The sequence below is a fragment of the Salmo salar genome, chromosome 11, assembly GCF_965601325.2.
Source record: "Salmo salar chromosome 11, fSalSal1, whole genome shotgun sequence".
Taxonomy (NCBI): Eukaryota; Metazoa; Chordata; class Actinopteri; order Salmoniformes; family Salmonidae; genus Salmo; species Salmo salar.
Genome location: NC_138301.1, coordinates 79,180,744 through 79,203,275, shown reverse-complemented (window position 1 = coordinate 79,203,275; position 22,532 = coordinate 79,180,744). Strand labels below are relative to the sequence as shown.

Sequence of the window (22,532 nt, the reverse complement as noted above, 5' to 3'; positions counted from 1 at the left end):
GGTAAAAATCTGTCGAACTGCCCCTGAACAAGGCAGTTAACCCACTGTTCCTAGGACGTCATTCTAAATAAGAATTTGTTCTTAACTGACTTGCCTAGTTAAATGAAGGTAAAATAGATATCTGGAGAGAGACTAATAGCTCATCTATGGACTATAAATACTACTCTAATGTCCATAACACCTACTATTGTATACAGTTGAAGTCGGAAGTTTACATACACTTAGGTTGGAATCATTAAAACTAGTTTTTCAACCACTCCACACATTTCTTGTCTACAAACTATAGGTTTGGCAAGTTGGTTAGGACATCTACTTTGTGCATGACACAAGCAATTTTTCCAACAATTGTATACAGTGTGTCACAATTCCAGTTTACATACACTAAGCTGACTGTCCCTTTAAACAGCTTGGAAAATTCTTTAGGATTTAGAAGCTTCTGATAGGCTAATTGACATCATTTGAGTCAATTGGAGGTGTACCTGTGGATGTATTTCAAGGCCTACCTTCAAACTCAGTGCCTCTTTGCTTGAAATCATGGGAAAATCAAAGGAAATCAGCCAAGACCTCAGAAAATAAATTGTAGACCTCCACAAGTCTGGTTTATTCTTGGGAGCAATTTCCAAATGTCTGAAGGTATCACGTTCATCTGTACAAACAATAGTACGCATGTATAAACACCATGGGACCATGCAGCCATCATACCACTCAGGAAGGAGACGTGTTCTATCTCCTAGAGATGAATGTACTTTGGTGCGAAAAGTACAAATCAATCCCAGAACAACAGCAAAGGACCTTGTGAAGATGCTGGAGGAAACAGGTACAAAAGTATCTATATCCACAGTAAAACGAGTTCTACACCAACATAACCTGAAAGGCCGCTCAGCAAGGAAGAAGCCACTGCTCCAAAACCGCCCTAAAAATGCCAGACTACGGTTTTCAACTGCACATGGGGACAAAGATAGTACTTTTGGAGAAATGTCACCTGGTCTGATGGAGTAAAAATAGAACTGTTTGGCTATAATGACCATCATTATGTTTGGAGGAAAACACTTGCAAGCCGAAGAACACCATCCCATTAGTGAAGCACGGCGGTGGCAGCATCATGTTGTGGGGGTGCGTTGCTGCAGGAGGGACTGGTGCACTTCACAAAATAGATGGCATCATGAAGGAGGAAAATTATGTGGATATATTGAAGCAACATCTCAAGTCATCAGTCAGGAAGTTAAAGCTTGGTCGCAAATGGATCTTCCCAAATGGACAATGACCCCAAGCATACTTCCAAAGTTGTGGCAAAATGGCTTAAGGACAACAAAGTGAAGGTATTGGAGTGGCCATCACAAAGCCCTGACCTCAATCCTATAAAATATTTGTGGGCAGAACTGAAAAAGCATGTGCGAGCAAGGAGGCCTACAAACCTGACACAGTTACACCAGCTCTGTCAGGAGGAATGGGCCAAAATTCACCCAACTTGTTGTGAGAAGCTTGTGGAAGGCCTCCCGAAATGTTTGACCTAAGTTAAACAATTTGAAGGCAACACTACCAAATACTAATTGAGGTATGTAAACTTCTGACCCACTTGGAATGTGATGAAAGAAAGAAAAGCTGAAATAAATAATTCTCTCAACTATTATTCTGACATTTCACATTCTTAAAATAAAATGGTGATCCTAACTGACCTAAGACAGGGATTTTTAATAGTTTTAAATGTATTTGTCTAAGGTGTATGTAAACTTCCGACTTCAACTGTAGATGACATTTTTATCCCAGAGATTTTCATAAATTCTGCCACGTGTACAAATCGGACCCATAGCACTTTCAGATCACGCCTTTGTCCACCTCCGCTTAGACCTCTGCAAAAATATCCTGAGGTCAAAGAGCTAGAAATTCAACACCTCCATGTTATCAAACGAAGCGTTCCATACATTGGTTAGTACAAGAATAGACAACTACACACAAGACAACAAAGACTCCTGTTTCTCCGGCCACAATGTGGGACGCTGCCAAAGCCACACTAAGAGGTCATATAATTGCATATGCTCCCTCTAATAAAAAAGCAATGGAAGCACACAGGTTAGATCTTGAGAGGGAGCTGGAACGATGTGAAAAAAGTACATAAATAATCCCCAGACAGAGCCTCCTGGAGTCAACTTAAAGCAGCCAAAGCCAAACTGAACTTGGACTATACTCGGGAGATAAAAAAATATGTTTTCTTTACTAAACAGAAATACCATGAGTATAGCAATAGGCCTAGTAGATTGCTTGCTTACCAATTAAAAAAAAGAGCAGTCAGTGCGTACAATCATGGCCATCCGAACAGCAGATGACGAGGTCACATTTTATTTATTTATTTGTTTAACCTTTATTTAACCAGGAAAAGCCCATTGAGACCCAGAGTCTCTTTTTCAACGGAGACCTGGCCAAGAAGGCAGCAACAATCAATACATTACAGAATTAAATATACAACATGATCCAGCCTAAAAAAGCATTTACACTCCTCCGTAACAGAGTCTCCCATCAATATTTTAAATTAATTCAGTGGCACTAACATCTAGATGAAGCATGGATTGTAGATTATTCTATGCATCTGGTGAGCAAGCAGAGAAGGCAGTCTTGCCTAATACTGTGAATGTCCTGGGGACTTTAAGTAGCAACCACCTAGCAGACCAGGTATGGTAACTGCTGGTGGTGAAGGAGACCAGACTACAGAGGTAAAGAGCGAGTTTACCCAAAAGGCCTTTGTAGATGAACACATACAAATCTATCTTTCTGTGCATAAAAAATGAGGTCCAACCTACCATTTGGTACAATGTGCAATGGTGGGCGAGTGACTTGGCATTTGTAATAAAGCGCAAGGCTGCATGATAAACAGAGTCCAGTCTCTGTAAGACGGAGGAGGTTGCATGCATATACAACAAGTCACTATAATCAATTACAGAGAGAAAAGTGACCTGAACAAGCTTCTTTCTAGCCATAAGCGGGAAGCAAGCCTTATTATGAAAAGAAAAACCCAATTTCAATTTAAGCTTTGTCACAAGATTATCCACATGAACTTTAAAGGACAACTTGTCATCCAACCAAATACCTAGGTATTTGTAGGATGACACTTTTTCAATGGATAAGCCACCAGATGTGACAATGCTAACGTTCTCTGGCAGAGTTCTAGCTCTGGTAAAGGTCATGAATTTAGTTTTTTGTATATTCAAGACCAGTTTGAGACCATAAAGGGAGGCCTGCAGTGACTGAAAAGCAGTCTGGAGCTCTTCAACAGCCGGAACCAGAGAAGGAGCACATGAATATATAACTGCATCATCTGCATATAGATGTAGCTTTGCTGGTTGCATCCCATTTCTCAAATCATTAATACAAATTGAGAACAACACAGGAGCTAAAATGGAACACTGGGGCACACCTCTATTAATCTCAAGAAAGCTAGACTTGTGATTGTCAGTATATACGTATTGTGTTCTGTCAGAAAGGTAGTTCCTAAACCAATTTACTGCCCCTTCACTGAGATAAATCCACAAACAGAGCAGCACAATGTTGCTTTTTATATCAAGTGCATTTCTGATGTCTTTTCCCACTGCCATAGCTGCAGTTGTGGTGCTGTGCCCCGATCTAAAGCCAGACTGAACCCCGCCCAGTATGTTATTTTCATTGAAGAAGTTTTTTTTAACTGTGAGTTCACTAGGGATTCATAGACCTTGGACAGGATAGGGAGTTAGAGAGAGGACGATAGTTATTAGCATCTGAGGGATCTCCACCCTTTAGCAGTGGGAGGATGTAAGCTGATTTCCAAATGCTGGGTATGGAATTGGTCAAGAGACTCAAGTTGAAATTGTGAGCCACAGGTTCAGTAATAATACCAGCTGCTATCTTTAAAAGGTAGGGGTCCAGGTTGTCTGGACCTGAAGACTTTTTAGTGTCTATTGCCTTTAGTGATTTATAGACCTCAGTATAAGAAACGGGATCAAAGTTAAATGGTTCACATGAGGGCCTATATCATAGTTTACTGTAATAGAGCTTACATTAGAGGCCTGGGCCCCACCATTATCAAAATCTGAATCAGCAGATATGAAGTGCTTGTTAAAAACCCCTACAATATCGGCTTTATCCTTCACTTCACACATATGATCCAAATAAGATCAATTTAACTTTTCATGATTTTTAGAGCAAACTATATACTTCTGAGAGAAAACATACTGATGCAGAACTCCATTCCTTCCTAGAGGGAATCTTGCTACCAAAACTATCAGAGACCGACCCAAGAAGATCTCAACTCCACCTTCACTCCTGAGGAGGTCCTGGAGGCAATTACCTCCATGCCACCTAAAAAGTCACCAGGCCCAGACGGATTTCCCAGAGAGTTCTGCAAAGTTTTTTAGCACCAGTTTAGCCCTATTTTCATGCCAATGCTGGCTGATTTTTCCAAAAACCGAGCTCTCTCAGACTCAATGTAAACAGCCCTAATTACAGTGTTGCTCAAAAAAGACAAGGACCCTCTATCCTGCTTGCCCTTCCGGCCCATAAGCTTGTTGGATTTCCACTGCAAAATAATTACCAAATTGCTCGCCAAAAGACTAAATACTCTTATTCCCAAAATAATAAAAGCGGACCAAACTGGATTTATTAGAGACAGGTACTCTTCTGATAACATTGCCGTATTTTTGATATTATTGATCAAGTAAACGCACAGAAGACCCCTGTCCTGCTGGCTTCACTGGATGCTGAGAAGGAGTTCGACAGGATGGAGTGGAGCTTTCTGTTCTCAGTCTTAGAAAAGTTCAATATGGGCCCAAACTTTATTAAATGGATTAAGTCCCTATACTCTCATCCAAATGCCATGGTGACTATTAACGGACTGAACTCTGACAGATTCCCTTTGGGACATGGCACAAGACAAGGATGCTCGCTGTCCCCACTGCTCTACTTGTTGGGGGCGGAGCCTTTGGCAGAGTTGATAAGGAGCAATCCAAGTATTATGGGTGTTTCTGCAAGCGGCCTGCAGCACAGGATTTCGCTCTACGCGGATGACGTCTTGCTCTACATATCCAACCCTGAGAAATCCCTCCCTTCCATTTTAGACACAATTTCTCAGTACGGCAAGTTGTCAGGATATAAGATACATTTTAACAAATCCACTGTTTGCCCTCTCAATCTTACACTCAACAGCTCTATGAAGAGTTCAATATACTGCTCCTGAAGACACTGTCCGTTCCAATGGAAGACACAGGGGTTTCAATACCTTGGGATCTTTGCAACCAGACAAATGCAGCAGTATGAATAATTTTGCACGGCCAATTTTTCAGTTTTTTATTTGTTAAAAAAGTTTGAAATATCCAATAAATTTCGTTCCACTTCATAATTGTGTCCCACTTGTTGTTGATTCTTCACAAAAAATTACAGTTTTATATCTTTATGTTTGAAGCCTGAAATGTGGCAAAAGGTCGAAAAGTTCAAGGGGGCCGAATACTTTCGCAAGGCACTGTATGTCTGCCACATCTGTGAATGTGGAATGTGTTTTGTTGCTTGATTGAAAAACAAGAAAACAATAAAACTTTGAATTGGAAATACTGAGCTATATTGTATGATCCAAAAAGTGGGGAAATTATATTATTTTATACTAATATAATTGCTCAGAGAAAAATATTTAGTTTAATAGTAATATTATTTTTTCTCAAAAAGCTAGGGATCAAAATTATTGATAACCCTGTTTTGAATACCTTTCAATAACTCACCTTGCGAGGAGAACGGCACTGAGGATTGGGAGGGATCTTAGACCATTCCTCCATACAAAATCTTTCCAGATTCTTGATATCCTTTATCTGCGCTTATGGACTGCCCTCTTCAATTCAAACCACAGGTTTTCAATGGGGTTCAAGTCCAGAGGGAGACTGAAATATTGATTTTGTGGTCAATTAACCATTTCTTAATGGATTTTGATGTGTGCTTGGGGTTACTGTCTTGCTGGAAGATCCACTTGCAGAGTGTCAGCCTCCTTCCTGGCAGAGGCAACTAGGTTGTTGGGTAAAATGTCCTGGTACAGGGCAAAGTTCATGATGTTGTTGACCTTAACAAGGGCTCCAGGACCAGAAGAAGCAAAATAGCCCCATAACATCAAAGATCCACCACCCTGTTTTACAGAAGGTATGGGGTTCTTATCTGCTTTTGCATCTTTCTTTCGACCCAAAATCCACCACAAAGTGTTCTATTTTCATGTCATCTGATCAGTTTAAGTGCCAAAGCCAAGACCTCAGAAATATTATTGTAGACCTCTACAAGTCTGATTCATCCTTGGAAGCAATTTCCAAACGCCTGAAGGTACCACGTTCATCTGTACAAACAAAAGTACGCAAGTATAAACATCATGGGACCACGCAGCCATCATACCGCTCAGGAAGGAGACGTGTTCTGTCTCCTAGAGATGAACGTACTTTGGTGCGAAGAGTGCAAATCAATCCCAGAACAACAGTAAAAAGGACCTTGTGAAGATTCTGGAGGAAACAGATACAAAAGTATCTATATCCACAGTAAAACATGTCCTATATCGACATAACCTGAAAGGCCGCTCAGCAAGGAAGAAGCCACTGCTCCAAAACCGCCATAAAAATGCCAGACTATGGTTTGCAACTACACATGGGGACAAAAATCGTAATTTTGGAGAAATGTCTTCTGGTCTGATGAAACAAAAATTGAACTGTTTGGCCATAATGACCATTGTTATGTTTGGAGGGAAAAGGGTGAGGCTTGCAAGCCGAAGACCACCATCCCAATAGTGAAGCACAGGGGTGGCAGCATCATGTTGTTTGGGTGCGTTGCTGCAGGAGGGACTGGTGCACTTCACAAAATAGATGGCATCATGAGGTAGGAAAATGATGTGGATATCTTGAAGTAACATCTCAAGACATCAGTCAGGAAGTTAAAGCTTGGTTTGAAATGGGTCTTCCAAATGGAAAATGACCCCAAGCATACTTCCAAAGTTGTGGCAAAATGGCTTAAGGACAACAAAGTGAAGGTATTGGAGTGGCCATCACAAAGCCCTGATCTCAATCCTATAGAAAATTTGTGGGCAGAACTGAAAGAGCGTGTGCGCGCAAGGAGGCCTACAAACCTGACTCAGTTCACCAGCTCTGTCAGGAGGAATGGGCCAAAATTCACCCAACTTATTGTGGGAAGCTTGTGGAAGGCAACCCAACATATTTGACCCAAGTTAAACAATTTAAAGGCAATGCTACGAAATACTAATTGAGTGTTTGAAACTTCTGACCCACTGGGAATGTGATGAAAGAAATAAAATCTGAAATAAATAATTCCCTCTACTATTACATTCTCTCGACATTTCACATTCTTAAAATAAAGTGGTGATCCTAATTGACCTAAGACAGAGGATTTTTACTAGGATTAAATATCAGGAAATGTGAAAAACTGAGTTTAAATGTATTTGGCTAAGGTGTATGTAAACTTCCAACTTCAACTGTACATGATGAGATTATTATGGACAGCCAAGCATCGATCATCATGTCACCAGAATAAGATATTTATTGGAAAGGAGTGTGAAGCTCATTACCCTGTGAAGTTCATCATAATTTATTTAATCTGCAGACTAATAAACTGCATGCTTTCCAAAGTCATAGTGGGAGGACCAGACAATATCACTGTGTGGGTCGAATTTACTTCAATATGATGGTTGTTATATCAATATTTGCGCATAAAAGCGTTTTTATTTCTCGCATAAAAATATCCCACCTTTTCTAGCGTATTTTTTTGTGTCAATATGTGTAAAGTTTACTGTCAAAATTGCTGATCCCATCAAGCTTGTCATGACATGTTTTATCCGCAATGTACTTTAGGTTGGATGTACTTTAGGTTGGATGGAAACCTAGTTATTGAAAACCTGTGGTTTGAATTGAAGAAAGGGGGATACCTAGTCAGTGGTACAACTGAATGGATTCAACTGAAATGTGTCTTCCACATTTAACCCAACCCCTCTGAATCAGAGAGGTGCGGGGGGCTGCCATAATCGACATCTACGTCTTCGGCGGCAGGGAACAGTGGGTTAACTGCCTTGTTCAGTGGCAGAAAAACAGATTTTTACCTTGTCAGCTCAGGGATTCAATCCAGCAACCTTTCAGATACTGGCCCAATGCTCTAACCACTAGGCTACCTGCCGGGCAGTCCATCAGCGCAGACGAAGGATATCAAGGATCTGGAAAGATTCTGCATAGAGGAATGATCTAAAATCACTTACAATGTGTTCTCCAATCTCATAAAATTCTGCCTGAAAATGGAATTATGTGGAATTATGTTTTTCGAAATGACCTTAACATTTATCTGTACGGTCTCAGTCAAGCAGTACATTTTAAAACACAGATTCAACCACAGAAATCAGGGAGGTATTCCAAAACCTCGCAAATAAGGGCACCTATCGGTAGATGGGTTAAAGGAAAAAAAGCAGACATTGAATATCTCTTTGAGCATGGTGAAGTTAATTATACTTTGGATGGTGTATCAATACACCCAGTCACTACAAAGATACAGGCGTCCTTCCTAACTCAGTTGCCGGAAAGAGGCCAATGGTGACTTTAAAACAGCTACAGAGTTAAATGGCTGTGATAGAAGAAAACTGAGGATGGATCAACAACATTGCAGTTACTCCACAATACTAACCTAATAGACAAAGTGAAAAGGAAGGAAACCTATACAGAATAAAAAAATATTCCAAAACATGCTGTTTGCAACAAGGCACTAAAGTAATACTACAAAAAATGTGGCAAAGGAATTCACGTTTTGTCCTGAATACAAACTGTTATGTTTGGGGCAAATCCAATACAACACATTACTGAGTACCACGCCCCATATTTTCAAGTATAGTTATGGGTATGCTTGTAACTCTTAAGGACTGGGGAGTTTTTCAGGATAAAAAATAAATGGAATGGAGCTAAGCACAGGCAAAATCCTAGAGGAAAACATGTCTGCTTTCCATCAGACACTGGGAGATGAATGAACTTTTCAGCAAGAGAATAACCTAAAACACAAGGCCAAATCTACACTGGAGTTGCTTAGCAAGAAGACAGTGAGTGTTCCTGAGTGGCTAAGTTGTTGTCTAGCAATGATAAACAACCAATTTGACAGAGATTGAATACTTAGAGACAGTTGTAATCGCTGCCGAAGGTGCTTCTATGAAGTATTGACTTAGGTGTCTGAATATAGAATATAATATATAGATTTTTCTGTATTTCATTATTTTCAAACAATTAGCAAACATTTTTAAAAACATGTTTTCACTTTGTCATTATGGGGTATTGGTGAGAAGAAGAAAAAAATATTTAATACATTTTGAATTCAGGCTGTAACACAAAAAAAATTGGAACAATTCAAGGGGTATGAATGCTTTCTGAAGTCACTAGAGTACTGTATGTCTTTTACAACCATACGTGAGTCTTTACAGCTATATGTGTACTTTTTCAGCTATATGTGTGTACATCAATCAATATAAAGTAATGTTGTGGCAGTATATCGTGTGAATTCTTTCAGTTCAAGCCTTACAAGCAGAGAGTGCCAACTCCATCTAGTTGGGGAAAACACTGATTGTGCAGTTTTTTGTGGGTCGCATATTCAATGATAATGCTAAAGACCAACAATAAAATGTCTAGCTATAGGATATTTCTGGTCCTGAAGACAAATTGATCACATATCTAAGTGACTGGACATGGTTTCCTTAAAATCCTAACTTTGTGGCTTTAATTATAATAATAATAATAATAATATATGCCCTTTAGCAGACACTTTTATTCAAAGAGACTTGTAGTCATGCGTGCACACATTTTTCACATTGGGTGGCCCCAGGAATCAAACCCACAATCCTAACATTTCAAGCGCCATGCTCTACCAACTGAGCCATACAGGACCACACTACTTGTATTGACGGTACCTTGAATATGAGGGCCAGATGGTTGGAGTGTTTTTCAGCGTTCCAGGGGGGCTTGGCACACGACATCTCAATGATGGCACAGCCCACACTCCACACATCACAGCTCCGGCCGTACTGCTGTCCACGTAGCACCTACAGAGTCAACCATACACTGAATGTATCAACATATGGACAAATACATTACGTTTATTGAATTTAAGCATTTAATGCACGCACCCACTAAACACTCACACTTAACTCTACTCCATTCATAGTATTTAATGTGCAAATAGTGGCAGAATGGACCGAAATGGCAAGCCATTATTTTACAGCACTTGACTGGGTGTTGTTGAGGAGTGGCATAGTTACACAACAGACTTATTTTTGGTGGATGGACACATAATGTCAAACCAAAGGATGTGACTCGGCCAACGAGTTAAATTTATCACGGAGCCTCCCATCATGTTTTGTTGGGTCTGTATTTAGTTGCCCTCTTTCTTCATTCTTTATCACGACTATGGCTTCAATTAATTCTGAGGCCAAATCTTGCTTTCTTATGTTTGGGGTAGGATATTTAAATGTCAATGGCTTCTGACAAATATTTTTTTCCGCGGCGAAACACAGCCGCCATTATGCAGGCCATTCATAATCACGTGTCCGCTGGGGAACTGAATTAAAGTGAATTTAGATTTCTCAGTAAATCCCAAATGAAAGAAAATGATAATCCCTTTTGAGAGAGGGCCCCCACAATGGAGTCCGGACCTTTAATGCCTTGTTACTACTGTGGCTCCCAAAACCTTGTTAAATTAGGAGGGAGTTCAGCTGTGAAATGCCTATCACAGCACAGCAGCCCAGTTCATTATCAGCATCCTCAGGGACCTCTTCAAAAAAACAGCCCCCACAGAAGGCTACTGCTTCTGCCACTGTTTCTTCTTTCTCTTTCAGATCCTCTCCACAAACAGGATACAGAGGATTGAGAGGTTTTGATCTTAGGGCATTCGTTTAAGTGGCAGAATTTTCTAGCTTTATGCTCACAAGCTTCATGCCAGCCATCACTTGTACACAGTGTGTGTGTTTGAAATGCTCTGTGGCTCTGGTTAAAAGTAGTGTACTATAAATGCCGGGAAGAGAGTGCTAATTCTGACACAGATTTAGTCTCTCTCTCTCATCCATGTTTACCTCGGGGGCCATGAAGGCGATGGTTCCCAGGAGTTGGCCTTGGAACTCCCCTGCTCCAGTGCCCTTAGAGGCCAGTCTGGCAGCAGCCCCGAAGTCGGCTATACGTAGCCTCTGACCTGTGCTGTCAATCAGCAGGTTGGCACCTGGGGGAGAGAGAGAGAGTGGAGTGGGGGAAGGGTAGTTATTGAAGAGATAGGATGTCCTGACCAGTAAAAATCCCAAGCCCTTATTATAGTAAGCCCCCACAGTCAAAAGCTAAAATGTGGAACACATAAATGAGTTTGTTTCTGTCCTGGGTCAAGCACATAGGGGCTTGCCATCCCCCCTCCTTCAGCTCTGTGACAGGCAGCACAATTTCAGCAGGGATTTCCTGTGTGCTGGTGGTTGTTTGTTTGTTTTTGTGTTTGTGTTTGTGTTTGTGTGTGTGTGTGTGTGTGTACTCACCTTTGATGTCTCTGTGGATGATCTGATTCTCATGGAGGTAGGCCAGGCCTCGGAGCAGCTGCTCCGTGTAGTTGATGATCACAGCCTCCTTGAAGGCCCCGTACTTGTTCAGGAGATGGGACACACTCCCACCTGGACACAACAGAGAGAGGATAAACCATAGAGATAGAATTACTATAACCTAATCATTCTATTTCTAAGGGAGCAACAAGTGTGATTGTTATAGGAGGGAGGACAATGCTTCATGGTAGGAGGGATAGGGTCAAAAGTTACAATATCTACTATGACGTTAAACTTCTGGCATTTCTTAATTAGTTACATGAAGTTATTGCAGCTGATACATATTCATCCCATAACTTGGTAGTTCACTCATTAGTAATACATTTTAGTCATTTAGCAGACGCTCTTATCCAGAGCGACTTACAGTAGTGAATGCATACATTTCATAATTTTTTTCCCGTACTGGTCCCCCGTGGGAATACAAGTTCAATTAATACTATACATTTTGAAAAGTAAAAAAATAAATAATGAATGATCATGTCACAAAGATAAAAAGCAGGAAACAATAATCTATCAAATTAGATTAAAAAAAATAAAAAATCTATATTTTCTAGAGGCTAAATCAAACTGGATTGATTTGAATTGAACAAAGGATGAAAGCGGGAAACGTTTTTTCAACGTTAGATCTGTCATCATCAAAGGCCCTTACCTGCCATCCACTCTACCATCAGGTTGTAGTTGCTCTTCTCGCAGGTGGCCCCCATCATGCGGATTATGTTGGGGTGGTTGAGGTGGGCAATCATCCGGATCTCCTCCCTCAGAGCCTCCACCACCTCCTCCTGCTCCGACGATGTGTTCCTCACATACGTCACCTAGATGGAGAGGACACACACACTCATGGTTATTAGGGGATGAAAGAGCTGGACATTCTCTTTACGAGCTACATCTCAGTTTGATGTCACTTGTTAAAATTGAATCAACTCTGAAATGGAATCCATAGGCCCCACCTAGAAACAACACCTAGCTACTAATTCTAGACAATCCTGCAAATCTGAAAGAATTGAATCGGTATAGAAAATATGGTAATAGGTCCCCCTTGCCCTCTGAACGGCTTGGATGAATTTTCACAATATTGCTTATACCTATCCATTTCTATCATATCAACAGGAGTACATAGGGGTTGTTTGGAATTCATCATAGGATAATCAGCCCTAGGATAGGATCTCTGATTGCCTTGTATGTGTCTCCTCTTCTCACCTGTTTGACTGCCAGCAGGGTGCCAGTGCCCACGTCCTGGGCCTGGTAGCAGGAGGAGAAGGCCCCCAAGCCAATCTGCTGGCCCTTCAGCCATTCGTGGCCCTCCCTGTAGGGCTGCTTTGCTTTGGTAAGGCCAGGCAGAGTCTCTGGGTTCTGGGGAACCATAGAAGACATCATGTCAGTATGCCATCCCATACCAAGGCAGGATACAATGTTGTGGAACACTATGATAGATATTATGTGGAACAAACATGCATTTCTGACAGGAATCACGTCAGTTCTATTTATGACGTTTCTATCTGCAACGTTTCACGTCTGTCGACTGAACGTGGCCTAGGCCTATTGTCACAACTTGCAGACTTGTTTACGTGCTGCTGTGCGTTTTGTTGCCAATCTTATTTTGCTACCTGACTACTTCACGGTTTTTACTTTTTCATTACTGTATAATTTTAGTTTTTCCCTCACTCAACTTTTTTCATTCAACTTTTTCACCCCGGAGGTTTTATCTGGACATGGTTCGTCAGGACTTCAAACAGCCGAAGCTAAGTAACATTAACATGATGCCTTCTAATTGCAGTCGTTGTACTTATAATATACAGGAGAACGATCGCCTTACGGCGAGGATAGCTGTGCTGCAAGCCCAGCTTCAGACGCAATCGTTAGGCAAGGGCAATTTCAGTGTAGGAAAGGATGAAACAGCGTCTGTGCCACCAGTAAGTACAGATAGTAACGTTAGTATAAACCCCCTCGTACGGTCCCCGCAGCCGGACAACTTTCTCATGGCTTCTGGAGGGAAACGCTGTAGGAATGCTCAACCGGTGTCGCTTATTCAGCCGACAGAAACTTTCAACCGGTTCTCCCCATTAAGCGAGTCGGAGTCGGAGGCCGAGACTTCTCTGGTCTCTGCTCCTCCCGTTATGGGGTCTGAGACGCCGAAGCCTCCCACCATTAGCTCTGACAAATTGAAAACCCTAGTCATTGGCGACTCCATTACCGGCAGTATTAGACTTAAAACGAATCATCCAGCGATCATACACTGTTTACCAGGGGGCAGGGCTACCGACGTTAAGGCTAATCTAAAGACGGTGCTGGCTAAAGCTAAAACTGGCGAGTGTAGAGAGTATAGAGATATTGTTATCCATGTCGCACCAACGATGTTAGGATGAAACAGTCAGAGGTCACCAAGCGCAACATAGCTTCAGCGTGTAAATCAGCTAGAAAGATTTGTCGGCATCGATTAATTGTCTCTGGCCCCCTCCCAGTTAGGGGGAGTGATGAGCTCTACAGCAGAGTCTCACAACTCAATTGCTGGTTGAAAACTGTTTTCTGCCCCTCCCAAAAGATAGAATTTGTAGATAATTGGCCCTCTTTTTGGGACTCACCCACAAACAGGACCAAGCCTGGCCTGTTAAGGAGTGACGGACTCCATCCTAGCTGGAGGGGTGCTCTCATCTTATCTACGAACATAGACAGGGCTCTAACTCCTCTAGCTCCACAATGAAATAGGGTGCAGGCCAGGCAGCAGGCTGTTAGCCAGCCTGCCAGTTTAGTGGAGTCTGCCACTAGCACAGTCAGTGTAGTCAGCTCAGCTATCCCCATTGAGACCGTGTCTGTGCCTCGATCTAGGTTGGGCAAAATTAAAGATGGCGGTGTTCACCTTAGCAATCTCACTAGTATAAAGACCTCCTCCATCCCTGCCATTATTGAAAGAGATTGTGATACCTCACATCTCAAAATAGGGCTACTTAATGTTAGATCCCTCACTTCAAAGGCAGTTATAGTCAATGAACTAATCACTGATCATAAGCTTGAGGTGATTGGCCTGACTGAAACATGGCTTAAGCCTGATGAATTTACTGTGTTAAATGAGGCCTCACTTCCTGGTTACACTAGTGACCATATCCCCCGCGCATCCCGCAAAGCCGGAGGTGTTGCTAACATTTACGATAGCAAATTTAAATTTACCCCCCAAAAAAACAACAACGACGTTTTCCTCTTTTGAGCTTCTAGTCATGAAATCTATGCAGCCTACTCAATCACTTTTTATAGCTACTGTTTACAGGCCTCCTGGGCCATATGCAGCGTTCCTCACTGAGTTCCCTGAATTCCTATCGGACCTTGTAGTCATCGCAGATAATATTCTAATTTTTGGTGACTTTAATATTCACATGGAAAAGTCCACAGACCCACTCCAAAAGGCTTTCGGAGCCATCATCGACTCAGTGGGTTTTGTCCAACATGTCTCTGGACCTACTCACTGCCACAGTCATACTCTGGACCTAGTTTTGTCCCATGGAATAAATGTTGTGGATCTTAATGTTTTTCCTCATAATCCTGGACTATCGGACCACCATTTTTTTTTGTTTCTAAATCGCAATAAATAATCTGCTCAGACCCCAACCAAGAAGCATTAAAAGTCGTGCTATAAATTCTCAGACAACCCAAAGACTCCTTGATGCCCTTCCAGACTCCCTCTGCCTACCCAAGGACGTCAGAGGACAAAGATCAGTTAACCACCTAACCGAGGAACTCAATTTAACCTTGCGCAATACCCTAGATGCAGTTGCACCCCTAAAAACTAAAAACATTTGTCATAAGAAACTAGCTCCCTGGTATACAGAAAAAACACGAGCTCTGAAGCAAGCTCCAGAAAATTGGAACGGAAATGGCGCCACACCAAACTGGAAGTCTTCCAACTAGCTTGGAAAGACAGTACCGTGCACTATCGAAGAGCCCTCACTGCTGCTCGATCATCCTATTTTTCCAACTTAATTGAGGAAAATAAAAACAATCCGAAATTTATTTTTGATACAAAGTTAACTAAAAAGCAGCATTCCTCAAGAGAGGATGGCTCTCACTTCAGCAGTAATGAATTCATGAACTTCTTTGAGGAAAAGATCATGATCATTAGAAAGCAAATTACGGACTCCTCTTTAAATCTGCGTATTCCTCCAAAGCTCCGTTGTCCTGAGTCTTCACAACCTTGCCAGGACCTAGGATCAAGGGAGACACTAAAGTATTTTAGTACTATATCTCTTGACACAATGATGAAAATAATCATGGCCTCTAAACCTTCAAGCTGCATACTGGACCCTATTCCAACTAAACTACTGAAAGAGCTGCTTTTTGTGCTTGGCTCTCCTATGTTGAACATAATAAACGTCTCAGTATCCACCGGATGTGTACCAAACTCACTAAAAGTGGCAGTAATAAAGCCTCTCTTGAAAAAGCCAAATCTTGACCCAGAAATTATAAAAAAACTATCGGCCTATATCGAATCTTCCATTCCTCTCAAAAAAAATTTAAAAAGCTGTTGCGCTGAAAACAAACAACATATGCGAAATGCCTCAGTCTGGTTTTAGACCGCATCATAGCACTGAGACTGCACTTGTGAAGGTGGTAAATGATCTTTTAATGACGTCAGACCGAGGCTCTGCGTCTGTCCTCGTGCTCCTAGATCTTAGTGCTGCTTTTGATACCATCGATCACCACATTCTTTTGGAGAGATTTGAAGCCCAAATTGGTCTACATGGACAAGTTCTGGCCTGGTTTAGGTCTTATCTGTCGGAAAGATATCAGTTTGTCTCTGTGAATGGTTTGTCCTCTGACAAATCAGCTTTAAATTTCGGTGTTCCTTAAGGTTCCGTTTTAGGACCACTATTGTTTTCACAATATATTTTACCTCTTGGGGATGTCATTCGAAAACATAATGTTAAATTTCACTGCTATGCGGATGACACACAGCTGTACATTTCAATGAAACATGGTGAAGCCCCAAAATTGCCCTCGCTAGAAGCCTGTGTCTCAGACATAAGGAAGTGGATGGCTGCAAACTTTCTACTTTTAAACTCGGACAAAACAGAGATGCTTGTTCTAGGTCCCAAGAAACGAAGACATTTTCTGTTGAATCTGACAATTAATATGGATGGTTGTACAGTCGTCTCAAATAAAACTGTGAAGGACCTCGGCATTACTCTGGACCCTGATCTCTCTTTTGAAGAACATATCAAGACTGTTTCAAGGACAGCTTTTTTCCATCTACGTAACATTGCAAAAATCTGAAACTTTCTGTCCAAAAATGATGCAGAAAAATTAATCCATGCCTTTGTTACTTCTAGGTTGGATTACTGCAATGCTGTACTTTCCGGCTACCCGGATAAAGCACTAAATAAACTTCAGTTAGTGCTAAATACGGCTGTTAGAATCCTGACTAGAACCAAAGAATTTGATCATATTACTCCAGTGCTAGCCTCCCTACACTGGCTTCCTGTTAAGGCAAGGGCTGATTTCAAGGTTTTACTGCTAACATACTAAGCATTACATGGGCTTGCTCCTACCTATCTTTCCGATTTGGTCCTGCCGTACATACCTACACATACGCTACGGTCACAAGACGCGGGCCTCCTAATTGTTCCTAGAATTTCTAAGCAAACAGCTAGAGGCAGGGCTTTCTCCTATAGAGCTCCATTTTTATGGAATAGTCTGCCTACCCATGTGAGAGATGCAGACTCAGTCTCAACCTTTAAGTCTTTACTGAAGACACATCTCTTCAGTAGGTCCTATGATTAAGTGTAGTCTGGCCCAGGGGTGTGAAGGTGAACGGAAAGGCTGGAGCAACGAACCGCCCTTGCTGTCTCTGCCTGGCCGGTTTCCCCTCTTTCCACTGGGATTCTCTGCCTCTACCCCTATTACGGGGCTGAGTCACTGGCTTACTGGTGTTCTTCCATGCCGTCCCTGGGAGGGGTGCGTCACTTGAGTGGGTTGAGTCACTGATGTGGTCTTCCTGTCTGGCTTGGCGCCACCCCTTGGGTTGTGCCGTGGCGGAGATCTTTGTGGGCTATACTCGGCCTTGTCCCGGGATGGTATGTTGGTGGTTGGAGATATTCCTCCAGTGGTGTGGAGGCTGTGCTTTGGTAAAGTGGTTATATCCTGCCTGTTTGGCCCTGTCCAGGGGTTTCATCGGATGGGGCCACGGTGTCTCCTGACCCCTCCTGTCTCAGCCTCCAGTATTTATGCTGCAGTAGTTTATGTGTCGGGGGGCTAGGGTCAGTCTGTCACATCTGGAGTATTTCTCTTGTCTTTTCCAGTGTCCTGTGTGAATTTAAATATACTCTCTCTAATTCTCTCTTTCTCTCTTTCTTTCTTTCTTTCTTTCTCTCTCTCGGAGGACCTGAGCCCTAGGACCATGCCTCAGGACTACCTGGCTTGATGACTCCTTGCTGTCCCCAGTTCACCTGGCCGTGCTGCTGCTCCAGTTCCAACTGTTCTGCCTGCAGCTATGGAACCCTGACCTGTTCACCGGACGTGCTACCTGTCCCAGACCTGCTGTCCCAGACCTGCTGGAACCCTGACGTGTTCACCGGACGTGCTACCTGTCCCAGACCTGCAGTTTTCAACTCTCTAGAGACAGCAGGAGCGGTAGAGATACTCTCAAAGATCGGCTATGAAAAAGCCAACTGACACTTACTCTTGTGTTACTGACTTGTTTCACCCTCGACAACTACTATGATTATTATTATTTGACCATGCTGGTCATTTATGAACATTTGAACATCTAGGCCATGTGCTGTTATAATCTCCACCCGGCACAGCCAGAAGAGTACTGGCCACCCCTCAAAGCCTGGTTCCTCTCTAGGTTTCTTCCTAGGTTTTGGCCTTTCTAGGGAGTTTTTCCTAACCACCGTGCTTCTACACCTGCATTGCTTGCTGTTTGGGGTTTTAGGCTGGGTTTCTGTACAGCACTTTGAGATATCAGCTGATGTAAGAAGGGCTATATAAATATATTTGATTTGATATTGCCTATACACATACAATTAACTGCCAAAATAAAGAAACACCAACATAAACTGCTTAATAGGGCGTTGGGCCACCACAAGCCAGAACAGCTTCAATGCACCTAGGCATAGATTCTACAAGTGTCTGGAACTCTATTGGAGGGATGCGACACCATTCTTCCACAATAAATTCCATGATTTGGTGTTTTATTGATGGTGGTGGAAAACGTTGTCGGAGGCGCTGTTCCAGAATCTCCCATAAGTGTCCAATTAGGTTGAGATCTGGTGACTGAGACGGCCATTGTAAAAACAGCCAGCTTCAGTCAGCTATTTAGTGCTTTCTACATAGACAGTTCAGCCTCCTATTCACAAGACCCAAACTTCTTTAGTTCTTATTGGTCAAGGTCATGCCAGACAGCATTATGTTAGCCTATCAGCAGTTAGTATTCCTGGGACGTTCAGTGTAGCACGAGCAGGGCAGATGTCAGAAAAGTGCTTCAGTCAGAAACTTACTTTCACCATACTGACAGCATTTCATGTTTTCCATCCTACTAGTCTTTCTCCTATGGTTAAAATACCTTTGCTGTCTGATATTTTATTGTGTGTGCATCTAAAAGTGCCATAAGATGTTTATATCTTGTTGTTTTCAGAGCTCAATATTAACTATTGTTATAACTGCCATTTGTATTGAGGGTGTTAGCTAGCTCGCAGTCTCGCTAGCGTTAGCTCTAGCATTAACAATTGAATTCAGAATGTATTAGGATTTAGCACGCTTATTAGCATTTAGCCATTTGTTAGCATTTCTCATGCATGGTGCTATGCTAGATTATTTGTGTATATCGCTCATGCTATATTTAAGCAATAAGGCATGCTTGGGTGGGTGTGGTATATGGCCAATATACCATGGCTAAGGGCTATTCTTAGGCAAGATGCAACACCTTTAGCTGTGGTATATTGGCCATATGTCACAAACCCCTGAGGTGCCTTATTGCTATTAAAAACTGATTCCCAATGCCAGTCAACATTCAGGGCTCGAACCACCCAGTTTATAATCTGGGTTATATTCGTAGACATTTCTACATTGCTGTACTTGCTATACAGTGCCTTGGGAAAGTATTCAGACACCTTGACTTTTTCCACCTTTTGTTACGTTACAGCCTTATTTTAAAACTGATGAGAAAAAAAAATCCTCATCAATCTACACACAATACTGAAATATTACATTTATGTAAGTATTCAGACCCTTTACTCAGTACTTTGTTGAAGCATCTTTGGCAGCGATTACAGAGTTGAGTCTTTTTGGGTATAACACTACAAGCTTGGCACACCTGTTTTGGGGGAGTTTCTCCCATTCTTCTCTGCAGATCCTCTCAAGCTCTGTCAGGTTGGATGTGGAGCGTAGCTGCACAGCTATTTTCAGGTCTCTCCTGAGATGCTCGATCGGGTTCAAGTCCTGGCTCTGGCTGGGCCACTCAAGGACATTGAGACTTGTCCCGAAGCCACTCCTGCGTTGTCTTGGCTGTGTGTTTAGGGTCGGTGTCTGGTTGGAAGGTGAACATTCCCACAGTGTGAGGATCTGAGCGCTCTGGAGCAGGTTTTCATCAAGGATATCTCTGTACTTTTCTCAGTTCATCTTTCCCTCGATCCTGACAAGTTTCCCAGTCCCTGCCGCTGAAAAACCTCTCAACAGCATGATGCTGCCACCACCATGCTTCACCGTAGGGATGGTGCCAGGTTTCCTCCAGACGTGAAGCTTGGCATTCAGGCCAAAGTGTTTAATCTTGGGTTCATCAGACCAGAGAATCTTGTTTCTCATGGTGTGAGTCTTTAGGTGCCTTTTGGCAAACTCCAAGTGGGCTGTCATGTGCCTTTTACTGAGGTGTGTCTTCCGTCTGGCCACTCTACCATAAAGACCTGATTGGTGGAGTGCTGCAGAGATGGTTGTCCTTCTGGAAGGTTCTCCCATCTTCACAGAGAAACTCCAGAGCTCTGTCAGAGTGACCATCGGGTTCTTGGTCACCTTCCTCCCCCGATTGCTCAGTTTGGCCGGACGGCCAGCTCTAGAAAGAGTCTAGGTGGTTCCAAACGTCTTCCATTTAAGAATGATGGAGGCCACTGTGTGTCTTCAATGTTGAAGACATTTTTGGTACCCTTCCCTAGATCTGTTCCTCGACACAATGCTGTCTCGGAGTTCTACAGACAATTCCTTCATCCTCATGGCTAGGATTTTGCTCTGACATGCACTGTCAACTGTGGAACCTTTATATATATATATATATATATATTTTTTTTTTAATTTTAATATATTAGCACAAATTTCTAAAAACCTGTTTTCGCTTTGTCATAATGGAGTAGTGTGTGTAGATTGCTGTGTATTTAAAAAAAAATCCATTTTAGAATAAGGCTGTAACGTAACAAAATGTGGAAAAAGTCTAGGTGTCTGAATACATTCCAAATGCACTGTATAAAGTAAAATATTGTTGGTTGCATTGGGAATTTTGGGGGTGGTTGCCTATGGCTACAGCCCTGCATGCGCACCTTAACCTGTTAGGGCTCGGGGGCAGTATTGACACGGCTGGATAAAAAACGTACCCGATTTAATCTGGTTACTACTCCTGCCCAGTAACTAGAATATGCATATAATTATTGGCTTTGGATAGAAAACACTCCAAAGTTTCTAAAACTGTTTGAATGGTGTCTGTGAGTATAACAGAACTCAAATGGCAGGTCAAAACCTGAGAGATTCCTTTACAGGAAGTGGCCTGTCTGACCATTTATTGTCTTTCTTTGACATCTCATTCAATTACAAAGGATCTCTGCGGTAACGTGACACTTCCCACGGCTCCAATAGGCTCTCAGAGCCCGGGAAAAACCTGAATGTCGTCATTTCAGCCCCAGGCTGAAACACATTATCGCCTTTCTCAAGTGGCCGATCAAGGGACTGTGGGCTTAGGCGCGTGCACTGGCCGCCCCCGTCTTTGTGTTTTTTCCTCTGTTTGCCGAAAAGGAGATTCCCGGTCGGAATATTATCGCTTTTTTACGAGATAAATTGCATAAAAATTGATTTTAAACAGCGGTTGACATGCTTCGAAGTACGGTAATGGAATATTTAGATTTTTTTTGTCACGAATTGCGCCATGCGCACGACCCTGATTTACCATTTCGGATAGTGTCTGGGACGCACGAACAAAACGCCGCTATTCGGATATAACGATGGATTATTTTGGACCAAACCAACATTTGTTATTGAAGTAGCAGTCCTGGGAGTGCATTCTGACGAAGACAACAAAAGGTAATCAAACTTTTAAATCTGATTTTGGTGAAGGCTAAACTTGCCGGGTGTCTAAATAGCTAGCCCGTGATGGCTGGGCTATGTACTTAGAATATTGCAAAATGTGCTTTCACCAAAAAGCTATTTTAAAATCGGACATATCGAGTGCATAGAGGAGTTCTGTATCTATAATTCTTAAAATAATTGTTATGCTTTTTGTGAACGTTTATCATGAGTAATTTAGTAAATTGTTAGTAAATTCCCCGGAAGTTTGCGGGGGGTATGCTAGTTCTGAACGTCACATGCTAATGTAAAAAGCTGTTTTTTGATATAAATATGAACTTGATTGAACAAAACATGCATGTATTGTATAACATAATGTCCTAGGGTTGTCATCTGATGAAGATCATCAAAGGTTAGTGCTGCATTTAGCTGTCTTCTGGGTTTTTGTGACATTATATGCTATCTTGAAAAATGGGTGTCTGATTATTTCTGGCTGGGTACTTTCATGTCATGCATATCAGTGCTACAATTGAAGTTGATTTATTCTTTCTTTTCAGAACCACAATCATTGTCAGTCACAAGTCAGACTCAGAGTGGTCTTGGATGTGTGTTTGTATCATCATTAAACCTGCTTAAATTGGTCTCCTTGTTCTGGACGGACATTGCTGAAGGATTTGTATTTTGTATTTATTATGGA

At 42.1% G+C, this 22,532-nt stretch overlaps 1 protein-coding gene across 1 annotated transcript in view; it reads right to left on the bottom strand.

The window, feature by feature from the left end:
• The window catches only part of LOC106562896 (mitogen-activated protein kinase kinase kinase 1), an 81,563-nt gene that overhangs the window by 10,620 nt on the left and 48,411 nt on the right, over window positions 1-22,532 (bottom strand). The window contains exons 14-18 of the mRNA XM_082957558.1: window positions 12,788-12,940; window positions 12,240-12,402; window positions 11,531-11,662; window positions 11,087-11,229; window positions 9,929-10,060 (exon numbers count right to left, since the gene is read on the bottom strand). Of these exons, the coding sequence (XP_082813684.1) occupies window positions 9,929-10,060; window positions 11,087-11,229; window positions 11,531-11,662; window positions 12,240-12,402; window positions 12,788-12,940 (723 nt within the window). The remainder of the gene's footprint in view (window positions 1-9,928; window positions 10,061-11,086; window positions 11,230-11,530; window positions 11,663-12,239; window positions 12,403-12,787; window positions 12,941-22,532) is intronic.